The sequence below is a fragment of the Psammomys obesus genome, unplaced genomic scaffold, assembly GCF_907164565.1.
Source record: "Psammomys obesus unplaced genomic scaffold, mPsaObe1.curated_primary_1811, whole genome shotgun sequence".
In the NCBI taxonomy this organism is placed as follows: Eukaryota; Metazoa; Chordata; class Mammalia; order Rodentia; family Muridae; genus Psammomys; species Psammomys obesus.
In genome coordinates this window covers 2,088,674-2,106,203 of record NW_026585626.1, presented here as the reverse complement: position 1 = coordinate 2,106,203, position 17,530 = coordinate 2,088,674, and the positions used below count along the sequence as shown (strand labels likewise).

Sequence of the window (17,530 nt, the reverse complement as noted above, 5' to 3'; positions counted from 1 at the left end):
AGGGACATGAGTGTTGGGATATTTTTCTCTCTTGCTGTGCAGCTGTGGACTTTAGAAGGCTTTTGTTTTTCTGTGGTTGAATGCCAGTTTGTCATCTCAACATGCAGCTGTACATCTGTTACCTGTTGCCAGCCTGCTTCCTCCTTCCTTTCCTGTGTCCCTGCTCCCTCGTGTGTGTGTGTGTGTGTGTGTGTGTGTGTGTGTGTGTGTGTGTGTGGGAGGGAGGGATCAAGTTAGTGCTGGGGTGCTTTTCTTTAGCCATTTTGCCTTCCTTTCAAAAATTGCTTAAAACCAGTGCATTTTAAATGTTCCTAGGCTTTGATCAAGAAGAAATCTGAAAATTACCTTGGGAGGGGCTTGACTACGATAGTTTTATCATCACAAAATGGCTTGGTTCTATATATTTTGCTTTTGTGTAATTGGAGGGATCAGGCGTATCCCTGTTTTTGTACTACCAGAAGCCTTGTACTTTATCTGGGGCTGAACACATTATGTTGTGGGAGAAGTGTTTTAAAATCACCCACTGCTGCTTGTGTTAGCTGTTTGCTTTTTTCCCCTCTCATACTTCCTATAATATAATTGGTATGTGACTAAAGGTGCTACTTTTTTTAAGGTCTTTCTTAATCTATTTTTTAAAATGATTTGTTCTAGAGACAAGGAAGCGCCAGTGTAAAGTTCTTTATGACTACCTTCCCCAAAATGAGGATGAGCTACAGTTGACAGTGGGCGATATCATCGATGTCAGTGAAGAGGTAAGCACTGTGCATGCGCAGTGAAGCAGCTCCAGGGTGTGCTTCTAGGAGGGGCTCTGTCAGTAGGTAAAACCTTGTTCAATCAGATTGAAAGTCACAGTCTTTTGCTTGTTTTTCTATGCAATTATTTATGCATTTGCCTTAAGGAATAAAAATAAAAATTTTTAAAGCTTAAAACTAATGTTACTTTCTGCTGGGAGGATAGCTTACCCAAGCCTGGCTACCTGAGTGTCATCCTTGGAACCCATATAAAGGTGGAAAGACAACTGACTTCAAAGTTGTCCCGAGACTTCTACATATACATTGCATGCATACACCCATATCCCCATCATGTACACACTATTATAATAACGCTAAAAAAGAAAATGTTATTTAAATAGCTCCAAACAACATAGAGACTTATCTTGATTTTAGATTTGCTACTGGCACAAAACAGTAACAGAAAAAAATCCTTTTGAATGGTATGAGTGCAATGCAGAAATTGTTTTAAAGTTCTCGTTTAAATTGCTGTATTTAAATGCTAACCAAGTATGCTTTTTTCCACAGTTTATATTTTAGATTGAGATATGAAATTTTTTTTAATTTTTTTTTATTTCTTACATCTGCTTTTCTCATTGAAGGAATATTAAAAGTTTTGCCAGGCAGTTGAAGATGCTGTTTTCAAAGACTGCTTTCATAAAATATATTGTAGCAGTAATTGACTTTATGTCCTAATTTCTCACTTGTCACTAAGCCTGTATTAACTTCTAGGATACTTACACAGAAGGCAGGTCTGACCTACTCTTTTCTGATGGCAACACCAGTTAGCATTTGTTGAGCCTATGTTAGAATAGTGTTTACATTTATTTTCTTTAAACAGTCTAACAGAGGGAATATTTATTTTCATTTCTCAGAGGTAGAGATTGAATCATATTGCTGTTGTGATACCTAAGCTACCCTAAAATTAGTGGTAAAAACACCTGTTATTATGTTTGTGGGTTGTGTGGCTCAAGTGTACAGATAAGCATGGCAGGGTTGGCTTGTCCTGTGATGTCTGAGTTAGAAGTAGGGCCAATGAGAACCTCCTTAAGAAAACTCCTTTATTCACACCTAATGTCTGATAGCCTTGAGGACTGGAACTACCACTTGGACAGCTATTGAATATCCTTCTTGTTTGGCTTGGATTTGAATGGGAGCATCTGGGTATTTGATCTTGGAATCTGAGCATACTAGATCTAAAATCTGAAATGGACCAGATTCTGAAACGTGTTGATGCAATAGTCAAAAAGCTTCAGATTTTCAGTGAGGTTAATGTAAGTAGTCTTTAGTCTGAAATACACTTTGAGTTGAGGGTGTTTACTTTGATTTGCATGGCAATTTTACAACCATATCAGTAAACGATAAAGTGCTTTTTATAGTCTAGCCTTGAAAATGATAGCTACTCACAAACCACTTAGAAGCTGTCAGGAGTGAAGAGTTTGAACACAGACATTATCTGTTCTCAGTGGGAGTGGTGTTAAGACCATATTTGTGGTGTGTGATAACTTACTGAAGCCATCTTCACCTAACTTCATATGTGCCTGAAATGCAGTGGCCTGAATTTGAATGTGGAAACTTGTCTCTGTCTTGAAAGGCCCTCCCTTCCCTTAATGGAGGAGTTGAACCCAGGGCTCTGTGTGTAGTGGGCCCTTGTTTTTTTTGAGCCAGAATTGACTGTGTAGCTCAGGCTGGCCCCAAACTCATAGTCTTCCTTTTTAACTCCTGAGCATTGAGATTTTAGGCACATGCCAACAGGCTAGACCGTGCAGTCTGTTTTCATATGAATTTGTTTTTCAGTTTTGTCTTTTGTTTCCTAGAGACAGGGACTCATAGTCCAGGCTGGCCTTAAGCTGGCAGTCCTGCTGTCTCAAAGTCCTCAGTGCTGCACTTGCAGGCATGGTCACCATGCCCAGTTCACTATTGCTCTGTGGGAATGAGTGTTCTGTGGCGCTGTTCTTCCTAAGAACACTTTAGTTAAAAACTTCTAACTAGTTGCTGGTATTTGGAGGTTAAATAATAAACTGATGTTCTTTCTTTGTGTCTCTTACATTTTGTCATACTTAATCCCTTAGCACACTTGGCTCCTAAAATTTTCAATCCTTTATCTTAGTTCTTTCTTCCTTCTCTTTTTCCTTCTTTGAGGCAAGGTTTCACTTTACTGCCCATGTCCTGGAACTCAAAATTTAGCTTAGTCTGACCTCATACTCAAAGCAATTCTCCTGTCTTAGTATGTTGTATGTAGTGTCCCATTTGGTGCTATGGTCAGACATGAGTCATCATGCCTGCTTTAAGTACTAAAACCTCTGAGCTCTTCATGTTTGCTACTTCACTTTGCTATCCCAAATACATTGTATTTTAGCTATTTGTATTTCAGCTACATTGTCTGTAACCATTATTTATTTTGATGTGACTTTTTTTTCCACATGCTTTTTATGTAGAATATTCTTATTTAGACTTAATATTGAGCTTTTTGGTCATTTGCTTTTAGGGGAGAAGGTTCTGGTACTTTGAAGCTTGTCCTCCCTGGACTTAATTCTCACTTTTTTTTAGCAATTATTTTTACATTATATTATTATTATTAGTTTATTTTTGTTTTTTGAGGTAGGTAATCATTATGTAGTTTTTGCTGGCTTGGAACTCACAAAGATCGGCCTGCCTCTTTCTCCTGAATCCTGGGATTAAAAGTGTGCCATTGTGCCTGACAGTTGTACTGCATTCTAACTATGTGCGTACTGCTTTCTAAGTTAGATTGTTTTATTATAGATCTGGGATTGCTGAAGTCTCAGAGTCTCCCAACTTAGCTATTGTAGCAAAGGCAAGGAAGGAATTGCTCATGCAAGATTTGAAACTTTTCCTGGCAGTAACACCATGGCTTGCACATAATGACTGCCTGTTCCATTAATTATTTACCAAAAGTTGGTTTTCAGGTTGGGCATGGTGCCACATGCCTTTATTCTGGAGGCTGAGACAGGTGGATCTCTGTGAATTTGATACCAGCCTGGCCTACTTAGTAATTTCCAGGACAGTGAGAAAATTTTATATAGAGAAAAGTTTGCTTTCAGTTATAAGGTAGATAACATTGAAAATGACTTATGTAAATGAGCTGTGTCTAGCTGTGATGTCACATGTAATGCTGATTAGTAAGTGGTGATCGCAATTAGTGTACTCTACAAACTTTACTGCTACTCACTACAGAAACCCTTAGCGTTCATAGCAGAAACTACATCTGAGAGCAATTACTGAATAGTTTTTAATTTATGGAAGTTGAGCAATCTTGTTATTAGTGAGTGTAAGTGGTTTGTTAAAGAATTTGATTTATGAGAATATTTCTTTTGGAGGGAGGTGCTTTTTAGATGAAAATTTCAGGGTTGAAGAGATGACTCATAAGTTTAGAGCACTGTCTGCTTTTCTGGAGGACCTCAGTTCAGTTCTCAACATTCACATGGCAACTCACATGCTGACTCCAGTTCCAGGGTATCTCATGCCCTGTTATGGCATCTGGGGCCATGAAATGCATGTAGTGCATACATTTCAGACAAATAAACATTCAGGCCAATATCCATATACATAAAATTAACACACTCATAAAACAAAACCAAAATAATGATTTCATACTTGGTTATGTATCACTCCTAAACTAAAAGTGGGAAATAAGATTTTATGACACTTAAATTATATCCTCATCAATGTTTTTACTTTTATTATTTTAAAATCTTTAAATTTTGTATAGGTTGTGAGTTTGTGTGCAGGTTTGTGCATGTGTGTGCAGGTGCCTGAGGTGGCTAGAGGTGTCAGTCTGATCCCCAAGAACTGGATGGTTGTGAGCTGTCTGATATGGGTGCTGGGAATTTAACCGATTCTCTGCATTCTTAACCCCTGAGCATGCATTACAAAACTGTCCAAACAAAAAACTTGAGTCAATAATATCTTATATTTATAAAGCAAGGCTGAGGTACTAAACTTTGCCCAAACAAAAAATGTTTAACTAAATAATATACTCTGTTAATAAAGCAAGGCCCAATAACATGTGAGTGCCATTCCAGTCGGGGCTATGTGCCTTCTCCGTTATGCATTTTACTGTACTGGATGTCTCTTTAATAGAAAGTGTTTTCTTCATATGTTGTAACTGATTGTAGGTTCTCATTGTAAACATTGCAAATTCAGGCAATATTAGTAATCCCATGTATGACTGATCTAAAATTAATTCAGAAGTATTAGATTTTGTCCACTGAAAATATATTCCCCCAGGTGTTTCCTTTCTTTTAAAATGCTTGTTTTGCATCATTCAGTATTTGCTCATTTATTTTTATAGCTCAATCTTTTTATAGAGTGAAGATTTCACTTAAAAGAATTTTACTACTTTTGAGCTGTGAACTTTTTCAGGTAGAAGAAGGCTGGTGGAGTGGAACCCTGAACAATAAGTTGGGACTGTTTCCCTCAAACTTTGTGAAAGAATTAGAGCTCACAGATGATGGTGAAGCTCACGACGGTCAGGACGAATCAGGTCAGTGAAGATACTTTGAAAAGACTTGACTATGACTTTATCTTTTGGAATTGGGTGTTTAGTCAGTTTCAGCAAAAGTATTTTTAAAAAGCAAAGTGTAATGGGGATAAGAGGGAAAAAAAAAAAAAAAAACCTGGTCAGGTATTCTTTTCCCCTGATTTCTGTTTTACCCTATTGCTTATCTGTTCTCTTTGAATTGCTGAGTTTGCAAATGGCCTGGTGTAATAATTGAGAAAATTTATAAGAGCAATTTTGGGGCTGGAGAATGGCTTAACAACCAGCTTAAGAGTACTGACTATTCTTTGAAAGGTCCCAGTTTCAGTTCCTAGCGCCCACATGGCAGATCAAAATTGTCTGTAACTCTTAAGACCTGACACCTTCACACAGACATGCATGAAGGCAAAACACCAATGCACAGAAAATAAAAATAAATTATTTTTAAAAAAGAGAGAGATGGGACACACAAAATGTGTTTCATGCACAAACACCATAGAATAGTAATCTTACTTTTGTTTTCTGTATTCATATACCAAATTGTTTCCTCTGCAGCCAAGTGCATCTTTTGAAGCATTGTGTTTGTTTGCATGTTCTTTTCTGAGACAGGGCCTTACTAGAGTCCAGGTTGGCCTCATACTCATGGTTATCATCCTGCTTAAGCCTCCGAGATGCCGAGACTGTGGCATGTGCTAGAAATGTTTCTTTAAGAGTCCACATCTACCCGTTGTCAACAGTGCACCGTGTGCTGTCAATCTTATCTGTGCTTTAAAATCCTGTAGATCCTTTCAGAACGAGAGTAGTTTTATAGTTACATTATTACATTTATACTTTATATGGATAATATTGTTTCACACATAGTTCATCCACAGACTTCTTGAATTGTCCTATTATGTTTTTGTAATTTTTAAAATTTTCTTCTGGTCTTAGGAGTATACATAGTATTTCTTATCTTTAGGCCAGTTCCTTTATCTTCTGTCTTCTTTTCTGGGCATTTAGACTTTTGTAGAGTGTAGACCAGTTGCTTTTTTTTTTTTTTTTTTTTTTTTTTTTTTTTCTTGGATGGATTCAGTGCACCATTGTTCATTTAGTATCTGGGGGACTTAGGTTTTTTGGTTCCCCACAGATATAAATATCAGAAGATTCTACAATTTCTTTCTAAAGTGGCATAGAGTTTGGATATAATTTAGGCACATCTAATGGTATATGTTAAATAATTTGGAGTTTTACTTACCTGTCTTAGGGTTTTTATTGCTATAAAGAGACAACATGACCATAGCAGCTGTTATAAAGGAAAACATTTAATTGAGGCTGGCTTATAGTTTTAGAGGTTTAGTCTATTATTGTCATGGTAGGAAGCCTGGAGGCATCCAGGCAGACATGGTCCTAGAAAAGGAGCTGTGACATTCCCTAGTGACACACCTCCAACAAAGCCATCCCTCCTAATAGTGCCACTCCTTATGGGCACTTTCAAACACATGAGTCTTGGGGGCCATTCCTAGTCAGACCACCACAGTACCTAAAACAATGTAAATAGTTGTTGTACTTATAAGGAAGAACAAGAAAATGTGAGTAATGATGTAGCCACCGTATACCTGACCATATTTCCACTTGGTTTACTCTGGATGCAGAATAGTTGGGTATGGAATTTTCATGGATATTGTGACCTCACTGTTTGTGCTTGGAAGGCTCTCTGAATTATTCTGGTGGCTTCTTGTCTGATTTAGGAGTCTTTTATTAATCGCTTCATTTTTGATGCCTTTTTAATTGCTCTATATAAAAAAGCAAAAGCCTCCAATCCATTAGCTTTAATTACTATCACCTTGATTTTCTTTTCAAGCAGAATTTACTTTTCCTTATTTATAAATGTGTTTGTGTGTGTGTATGGGGTTAAATTACTTATTAGAGTATATAAATTTTTATTCACTGCCAAAATAACTATTTTGTGGAATAACCTAATGAATGAAAAAATATATTATTTTTTGGGATATATGCAACTTTTCAAGCACTTTAGAAAGTGAAACTTTTAACTTTTGAGAGTGTTGGTATCATTCTTATTATTCTTTAAAGGTAATGTAACTGGAACTCCTGAGTATTATCCACTGAGGAGAAAAATTAGAGTTGGACTTCTGTTGATTTCTTCTATACTGTTTAATATGTGGAGGGCATGGACAGGAATTAGGTACTAGGCATTACTTATTATTGCAGCCCTGTTTGCCTTTTAGATTTTAATATCCCTCAGTCAATTGATTGAGATTTCAGAGCAGTGATAGGAGAGTCCATTTACATTTCAGTGAAGGCATATTAAAGCTGAAATTTAATAGTCAAAGACAGAAAGGAAATCCTACATATAAATACTGCTATTCATTTAATTTAAACTCTATAGTTTGTTTACTTTTAATATATTGACCACTTGAACAACATACTTGCCATATTCTGGAAATTCAGTGATTAATAACAAAGCAACCCTCCCTTCCAACTTTGAAGCTTTTGTTACATTCAGAATAAAAGGCTATTTATTAAATAAATCAAAGTTAAAGTAATTTGACATGAAAATTATTTTTAATAAGAAGCTTCAGAGTACTCTAGATGAGTATGTAAGAAGGGCAAAACTTTTTGCAGAAGTCATATATTAAGATACTATATAGGCAGTACCTCAGCATACTTGAAGTAGAGTGAAGAAAAAACAGTTTTTTCAGATCTTGAAAGGCTTCATTTTAGAGTAATTTTTGGATTATATAGTTGAAAGTGGTAAGTGTTAAGGATGGAGAAACTCGGGCTTCAGACTTTAAAAACACTAAATCACAGAGAAGGCGTGGAGTGGAGTATAATGATAAAAAAAATTAAACTGGGTTATTTTGGTTGCAAGCAGTGTGAGGAGTACACTGAAGAAGAGTGGGTGGTAGATGAGACTATTTTGGTGGTTTAGGTAGAGAATATTTGTCTGTACTAGAAGAATGCTGTGGTGATGGGTAGAATAGGCGAGCTACATAGATGCTTTATGAACTATGAACTAGTGATGATGAGATATGGAGGGTGACTGAGGAAGAGGATTCAGAGATTACCAGGAAGTCCTTGGGTTAATGCAGGTACTGTTGGAGACAGGTTTAAATTGGTAGAGATGGTTAGAGTTCTGCTAGAGAATATGGGAATATTCAAGTGACGATAATCAAAGTACTTACCCTTCCTCTCTTCCTCTCTATCCCTCTACTCCTTCACATGCATATACATAAACACAAGAAGGTGTGGGACTATCTTTAGAAGCTTCTAGACTGTTGTAAGGTTAATGGTAAACTGAATTGCTTTTAATTGTGTTTTCATCAGGTGCCTCCTGAATTATTACTTCTTAACACCCAGTGAAATTTGTGACTTCCTTGTTAATTTTTCAACAAGGATCACATTTGGGATTTTAAAAAGTTGTTTCATATCATGACATGAAGGCACAAAATGTGAAGTAACATTTGCTGTAAACATTTAATGAAAGAAAGAGACAGATTTTAGGTAAATAGTGAGATACGTATATTCAGTGACTGTTAGTCTATACCCGAGCGGTGGCAGAGGTGTATTAAAAGTTATTAAAACGGAAGGCTAGTAAGTAGTGGGAAAACCAAGGTGAGAAAAAGAGAAGAGGAATAAAAACTAAAAGAGTAAAGAAAAAGCAAGTAGCAAGTTAATAAATGTAAACACACTATTTATGTTAAATAGAAATGGTCTGAAAATTGAAAGGCTAAGATGGCCAAGCTGGCAAATATACTGTCAGAGCCTCAAAACAGGTTACAAGAAAGATAGAACCTGATATTGTGTGTACAACATACTAAATCTAGGATGGTTATATATACCAAAGGGTCCTTCAGGAAAAAAAACAAAATAAAACAACAACAAAAAACTACTGTGAAGCTTTTTTTTTTTTTAAGTAGCAAAAGCTCTTTGCTGAACTAATGCACTCCTGCAAACCCTAACACTAGTGTTAATCCTTCCCCTTGTGGTCACGAGTCAGTCATCTCTTAGTGGTTGCCACCTCCTAAATGTTCCACCACCTTTCAGGTCTATTTGTATCGGGGACCAGACTTGAAGCACATGAAGCTTTAGGAGATAAACCATATCTAAGCTTGCTAAGAATCTCTTTTGTTAGTTTCTTGAATTTCTTAGTCATATAGATTAAATATACCTGGAAGAGTTACTGTTTTATTCAGCACATCAACAAAAACCATTGTAAAGTACATCCTGCTCTAGGATTGTTGAGCACCATGTTATTTATCTTATTGACCACCACCACCTTCTCTTCCTCCTTCTCTTCTTTTCTCCTCCTCTCCTCCTCCTCCTCTTTTAATTAGAAACTATAAGGTGTAGATATTGTAAAAAGTGATGTAAAAAATTTTTGTAGTTATGGTGTCATTCTTCAAAAACAAATTATTCATTTAGAAATAGCTTTGACTGGCCCTACCTCACCTTTACCGTCTCCGGGGAATGGAAGTGAAACTGCTCCTGGATCAATTACACAGCCAAAGAAAATTCGAGGAATTGGATTTGGAGATATTTTTAAAGAAGGCTCTGTGAAGCTTAAGACAAGAACATCCAGTAGTGAAGCCGAAGAGAAAAAACCAGAAAAGGTAGTGTGGTAGTTGGGTTCTCTATTACTATAATGTATTCTGACCAAAACTAACTTGGAGGAAGGGAAGACATTGTTCGGCTCACACCAACCATGACAGGACCCAAGCAAGAATACAGGCAGGAAATATGGCATAAAGCTGCCTACTGGCTTTCTCAGCAGGGCTGGTCTGTTTCATACCAGTCAGCAATCAGAAAATGATTCACAGACATGACCCACAGGCCTATCTGATGTAGGCAATTACTCAGTTGAGCTCACCTTCTTAGGTCACTCTAGTTTTGTGTTAAGTTGATAAAACTAACCATCACAGGTCATTATAGTGAACTTAATTTTGGTCCTGTTTCATTTAGCATTTTGGGGTGAGGGTGTTGGATTTTTGTTTGTTTGTATGCTTTTTTTGAGATGAAGATTCCTGTAACCCAGACTAGCCAGGACCTCAAGATCCTCCTGGTATCGCTTCCCTCATCACTAAGCAGTTTTTAAGATGTAAAAGTTTGAAAGTCTGTTAATTCCCTTTTGGAGGTAATGGGAACTTAAGAATGAGACTTTTGGGAAACTTCTCCTGAAATTTGTAATGGTTAATAATTGGGTTTCAGTGTCATACAGTCAGGGTACTTATTAATTGATAAATTCAAGATAGGCTTTTTTTAGTGGTAGCCATAGCGTTTTTAGTTATAAAAGTCTGAGTATAAATTCTTTTCACCCTTTAAAGCTAAATATTTGTTATTTTTCTTTTTAAAGTAATAGATACCAAAAACTGAGCGATTTTTAAAGTGAATTTGAAATAAAATATCGAATTACTTGTTACTTAACTTTCTTTTTTTTTAAATTTTTTTGAGGCAATACTCATATATGAAGCTCTCAAAAAATACATTGTATACATGTAAGAAATTCTCAGATAGTAGATAAGTAGGATTAATTTAAAAATAAAATCTCTTCTATTTTAAGGTTTAGTGTCATTAAGAATACATATTTGTAGGTTCAGACCTGGGCTCCAGGACTAAAATTACTGTTTTGATAGGTTAGCTGCTTCTGAATGTAAAAAGGAAGAATGGTAATCTCTCTTTGATACAGAAGGTTATCAGGATTAAGTTTCAGTATGCACATATTGACTGTAACTATAAAGTGTTTATTTCAGAATTTTTTTATTAAATCATAATGTGAATACCAGTATATATTTATTATTTTTAGATAGTTTTAAAAATTAGTGCCTATTGGGAATGGCGAGATGGCTTAGTGGTTAAGAGCAGTGGCTGCTCTCTAGAAGACCCGGGTTAGGTTCCGAGCATCTGCATGGTGACTTCAAAACCCTCTCTAACTCCAGTCCCAGATGTGCATTCAGACAAAACATCCATGCATGTAAGAAGAAAATTTTTAGTAGCTATTACTTGACAAACTTTTGAGATTATTAATTTTTTAGTTGTTGAGTTTTAAGTTAGGTTATTAGCTTGACTATAAGGACCACTAGGGAGAGCTGGACAAGTGTATAGGAAAACTTGTTTAAACAGCATTAATATTGGGCTGGAGACATAGTCCAGCAGTTAAGAATACATATTGCTCTTGTGGAGGACTAGAGTCCGGTTCCTAATATCCATGTCAGGTTACTTAAAACCATCCGTAACTCTTAACTCTTGGCATCAACACCATCTTTGGCCTTCATGGGCAACTGAATTCACGTGCACATACTTTTAAAAGTAAAGTAAAATCTTAAAAATTTTTTCTTTAAACTTACTTCTTTTTGTTTTCTCTGTGTGTGTTTTGCCTACTTGTATATGTAGGCATACATGTGTGCCTAGTACCTACCTTTGGAGGGCAGAAAGGGGTTGGATCCTCTGAAACTGGAGTTACACATGGTGGTGAGCTGGTGGAGCTGGGAATTGAAGCTGGGTTCTCTGGAAGAGCAACAAGTGCTCTCAACAACTGAGCCATCTCCTCAGCCATCTCCTTACCCCTCAGAAAGTAAAATGTTTGAAAAAAGCATATGATGTTTATTTTTAACCTAAGCTAGTTGATACTGTCTTTTTTTCTTCTCGCTCTTAATCCTGCAGCCACTGGTATCTAGAACCCAGAATGTGGAGCTAACCAAGACAGACATTGATGGCAAGATTAAAGGTAAGTTCTAAAATAAACCACCATTGTGTAAATATGCTTTTATATTACTAACTCATTAGAAGAACTTGTTGCATGTGCTAGTTCAAGGCCTACTGGATAAAAACACACAAGGTTCAGAATTCTTCTGTGCTCATTTTAGAATCTCTCTGAAGTTAAATCCATGCCTGCTCCATATCAGACACTGAATAATATTTGAATGATATGAAATTTTTTTCTAACATTGAGTATAAGTTTTCAAATTATACGTTTACTCTTTAATAAGTTAGTGAGTATATTACTTTACATAGAGGCTTAATAAGTATCTGTTGCATCAGTCAATTTGTATGAATCACATTATTTATATTCTTTATTTCAGCTAAGGAATATTGTAGAACATTATTTGCCTATGAAGGAGCCAATGAAGATGAACTTACTTTTAAAGAAGGGGAGATAATCCATTTGATAAGTAAGGTAAGATTTTTTTTTTTTTTTTTTTTTTTTTAAGTGGATCACCATTCTTTTGCATTACCTTCAGGTGGGCTGGAGCTTATCTTGTTTTTGGGTTCTGGGAATTTGGAATGCAAATACAAGCTCATAAAGTGATTTGTTTTAAAGTGTTTATTGTTTGTATTATTTATGATTGATATATTAAAAACCAGTTTTAGGGTGCTAGAGAGATGGCTTAGTAGTTAAGAGTGCTTGTTTTTACAGAGGATCAGGGTTCAGCAACCAGCACACACATGTTGGCTTAGTTCCAGGGGATCAGACACCCTCTTTTGAGTTCTGCAGGCATTAAAAATGGATGTGCTCATTCACACATGCAGGCAAAATACTCAAACACTTAAAATAGTAAATCTGAAAAAGAAATGATCGATGATCACATTGCTTATTTTTATTCCTTTATTAACTCCTAGAATTAAGTTTTTCATTAGGTTGTTCAAGAGGTCATTAGCCTCATCTTCCTGTGGGAAACGGTGAATCTGTGTGTGTTGGGGGTGGGGCGGTACATGTGTCGTGCAGATGGAAGTCCAAGGACAACCTGTGGGGTCCTAGGTTTGAACTCAGGTTATCAGGCTTGATGGTAACCACCTCTACTTGCTGAGCCATCCCTCCAGCTTTCATACACTTGCTTTAAAGGAAGAAATTATTGTTTAAATTAGAACACATTCTAAGGCCAAGTAAAGGAAACGAAAAGAATGTTATAATAATAACTACATTTGAGTGAGTAATGCTTACTTTTGATATAACCTTGTGGTGTATTTTACTTTGAAGTTCATCTTACTGTTTTAAGTTAACCTACCATTTGGTTTATGTATATGTGGTTTGTTTTTTTTTTAAATATATTTTGTTGTGTGCATTTTAAATATATGTATTCTGAATACATAATGAAACTAATATATCTAGTATCTCACATAGCTCCTCACATGTTAGATACAGCAGCTACAGTCTATACTTAATGTCACCTCTGTATGTAATTTTTAATATTTTTAGAGTTTAGACTGATAGTATTTTATGCAGGTGGTAATTAAGAGTGCTAATTTCTGAAGCTGCTAGATAAGAAAATTTTTAGTATATTTTTATGCAGGTGGTAATTAAGAGTGCTAATTTCTGAAGCTGCTAGATAAGAAAATTTTTAGTATATACATATAAAATGTTCTGATTCTCCTTATCTATTTTTTTTTCTTCTTTGCTTCCCTTGTTTCCATGAGATTACATTTTAAAATTGACTTATTTTAAAACATTAAACTCAGGTTTTTTGTTGTTTTTTTTTTTTTAATAGATTTATTTATTGTTTATACAGCATTCTGCCTGCACATGTGCCTATGAACCAGAAGAGGGCACCAGATCTTCTTATAAATGGTTGTGAGCCACCATGTGGTTGCTGGGAATTGAACTCAGGACTTTTGGAAGATCAGGCAGTGTTCTTAACCTCTGAGCCACCTCTCTAGCCCCTTAAACTCAGTTTTTTGTTTCTTTGGTTGTTTGTTTTTCATCTTTGTTTTTGTTTTTGGTGGAGTCTCACTCTGACTAGCATGGAACTTGCCATGTTAGACAGGCTGGCCTCAAAGTCAGAGGTCTGTGAGTGTTAGCCTTCTGGGATTTAAGGGCATACACACATGTATTAAAAAGGTAGTATGCGGTGCATATTGTTTTCTAGGAAAACTTTACTCTTTGTTTAGGTTGCCCACCCCAGCCCATGACTTTTAAGCTAGTGGGATTCATTACTTTCCCAGCTCATTATATACTTTCTCCTCATCTAATGATAACTCCTACCTCATGCCTGCAGAGGTAGGAACGTGAGGATGCTAAGTGTGAGGCAGCCTGTGCTACCTGGTAAGGACCCCTCCACACACCACAAAGGTAAAATGTGTACCTTCCATTAGTGACTGTTTGGGTTTTGTTTTAGGAGACAGGAGAAGCAGGCTGGTGGAAGGGTGAACTTAACGGGAAAGAAGGAGTGTTTCCAGATAACTTTGCTGTTCTGATAAATGAACTGGATAAAGACTTTCCAGTAAGTCTGTTTGTTTTTTAATGATGAAAATACTTTTGTTTTTGCCATTTTTTTTCAAAAGTAGCATTTTTCATTGCTACTGAATGAATTGTGTAGTTTCAGAAATTGTACATTTAAGCAAAATTTGGTTTGCCATGAAACATTATTATATTTTATTCTTGATATCAACTATATATACTGAGAGCCAGCTTTGTTGCCCTTTCTGACTTACAAAAAGCTGGCCTTAGATAAGTTGAAAAAATTTTTAATTCTCTGAATGAAATTATTTAATGTTAATGAAAAGTGTCAGTTTATTTAAAGGTACTGTGAAACTGGGCTCTTGCTTTCTTATGCATGTAATAGTATATTAACTCCCAGAGACAAAACACTGAGACTGAATCGTTCACTACTAAATCTTTTGCCCTTTGGTTCCTTGACACATTCTCCACATACTAGGTTACCTGAATTCACAAATTAGAAGGCAAAGCAATTAGATGTCCACAGCAGAATAGGCTGTCATCTTCCGTTCAAGGCTATGCACAACACACTAATCCTTGTAGTCTTTAATTAAGTAAATTATTGGCAATTTATAGAAGCTTAGGCTGTCTGAGTTCCTCCCTTTGCTACGCTGCATTCAGTTTTGATTCAGCCTCCAGTGTACTTTTATTCTTTCCTTAATGAGCACTGTTTTTTTTTGCTTTTACTATGTTTCTTATTAGTTATTCTTAATTTGGTGCAACTTAATTAAAAATGTTAGAAACTTTTTAAGACGCTAAATTAAGTCTAAAAGTAAATTGAATGCTTACATATTGGGGGGGGGGGAAGGAGGCCTTTGCCTTTAACTGTATGTGTGAGAGTTCTTCAGACTTAAGAACTAATGCTAGTTTTATCTCTTGGTTTTCTTTTTGTCTTTTAATTTCTCTTATGTGCTTTTAAGTTTTTCTTTAACTTTCTCTTTTACAGTTTTGTATATTCAATATACTTTTATTATATTCTCCTTCCTCTGTTATCCTTTTGGGTCACATCCCCTGTCACGAACTCCTTTTCCTTTTTAGCAGGCTCTTTTATTTTCATGTTGTTATTTTCATTTTTGTTTGTAACCAACTGTATTTAATTAGAATTGATTGTGGATGGCTGTTTATTTACTAGAGCCTTGAGCAAGGGCAGATTACCAGTGGCTCCACCGCAGAGGAGTGACACCTCATCTCTGGGATCCATTAACTGTCTCTAGCTCCTTTCGGGGAGAAGAGTGGGGCCTCTGAGTTCTCTTCAATGCGTGATGAAATGCCGATTGGCTCAGCCTTATGCAAATAACCACTGCTGCTTTAAGTTCATGGACGCAATCCATCTCATATCCAAAAAAACAGCTCTTTACAGCACTCCTTCCCATGTCTTGTCTCTTATATTCTTTCTTTCTGTACCTACTTGTATGTTTCCAAGCCTTGGTAGAGACGACACACGTAGACAACTTAGTACTAAGTGCTGAAAAGTAGTTTATTCTCAACACTTTATCTTGTTATGAGTCTCTGCATTATCTATAGCTTGATGAAAGCATAAACTGCTTTTATTAAGGCAGAGAGCAACACTGTGAGTATACACATAAACACTTAAAAGGCAGTTTTATGTCATGCCCATATAGAAAACATCAGGAGTAGTTTCTCCATTGGGGCCTATGAACTCCCCTCCACGTGCTTTTCACCAGGTTTATAAGTACCAGGCATGAGTCTCTGGTAGAGCAGACATACATACAAGTAAACGGTGTTGGATGCTCTCATTGCAGTCATGCCATGAGTGGACATGGCGCAAAGCCTTACCTTGCCCTGGGTCCTCACCCACTCGATTTCTCTATACCTGAGCTGTGAAGAAGGGCAAATTGATGTTTCCAAATCTAAAACTAATTTGATAAAGATGAAAAAAATTTGCTCACCAAGACTTTTTGACTTTACCCAATTAGTTGATTTTTTTTTTTTTTTTTTTTTTTAAGTATTTGACTAACTTTTGATCAGGAATCTGTTTGGAAGTAATATTTTTTTCAAGTGATCTTTTCTAGAGTTGTTAGGTTTTTAGTATTTTTGGCAAGAATAAAAATTATAAACAATATAATTTAGATTAATTTATTGGAACTTTAAATAGTTAATCAATTCTAACCTTTCCCTCCTTCTCAGAAACCAAAGAAGCCACCTCCTCCTGCAAAGGGTCCAGGTTTGTAAAAAAAAAAAAAAAAAAAAAAAAAAAAAATGCATTGTTTAGTTTATTTTTTTATATTTTTCAGTTATAAAAAATAACTGTTTAAAGTAAACCATTTAATTTTAGTAGCAAAATCAATTAAAATGAATATTAAGATATTTTAGAGCTATACAAATTAAATGTTCACTGGCATTATTCATCATTATTTTTAAAAGAACAAATGATATAAAATAAAGATCCTAGTCAGGCATGGTGGTGCATATCTGTAATCCCTGCACTTTCAGGATTGTAAATTCAAGTCAGCCTGGGCTGTATATTTTGAAACCTGTCTCAAAATAAAATGAGGATCTTAGAGATAATTTGGGTACTTTAGTAATAGGAATATTGAATAAATATAACTAATCAGGTTTAAACCTGTTTTAGAATGACTTGGCTGGCTGAAATATTTACTTTTAAAAATTATGTGAATGGTTGTTTTGCCTGTATGTATGTCCGTACCATGTGCATGCACTGCCCATGGAGACTAGAAGAGGGCACCAAACTACGCTTGGGCTGGAGTTACAGGTAGTTGTAAGAGCTGCCACACTGGTGTGAGAATGGAACCCAGAGTCTTCTGGTGGAACAGCCAGTGCAGTTAACTGCTGAGTCACCAGCCCCTCCCCTACTCAGTGTTTTATTTCTTTATTTTTTTGTTTTGTTTTTGTTTGTTGTTGTTTTGAGAGAGGGTATCACTATGTAGATCTGGTTTAGTCTGGAGCTCACTCTGTAGGCCACGTTGACCTAACTCAGAGAGATCTGCCTGCCTCAGCCTCCCCATGCTGGGATTAGAGGTGTGTGTCACGATACCTGGCTCCGCACTTCATTTTTTTTTTTATTTCTGTGTT

The 17,530-nt window shown here is 36.1% G+C and overlaps 1 protein-coding gene across 2 annotated transcripts in view; it reads left to right on the top strand.

Moving 5' to 3' along the window:
- The window catches only part of Cd2ap (CD2 associated protein), a 69,909-nt gene that overhangs the window by 26,178 nt on the left and 26,201 nt on the right, over window positions 1-17,530 (top strand). For both annotated transcript variants that reach the window (XM_055612188.1, XM_055612179.1), the window contains exons 4-10: window positions 652-752; window positions 5,154-5,274; window positions 9,691-9,878; window positions 11,926-11,989; window positions 12,345-12,439; window positions 14,376-14,480; window positions 16,625-16,661. In XM_055612188.1, the coding sequence (XP_055468163.1) occupies window positions 652-752; window positions 5,154-5,274; window positions 9,691-9,878; window positions 11,926-11,989; window positions 12,345-12,439; window positions 14,376-14,480; window positions 16,625-16,661 (711 nt within the window). The remainder of the gene's footprint in view (window positions 1-651; window positions 753-5,153; window positions 5,275-9,690; window positions 9,879-11,925; window positions 11,990-12,344; window positions 12,440-14,375; window positions 14,481-16,624; window positions 16,662-17,530) is intronic.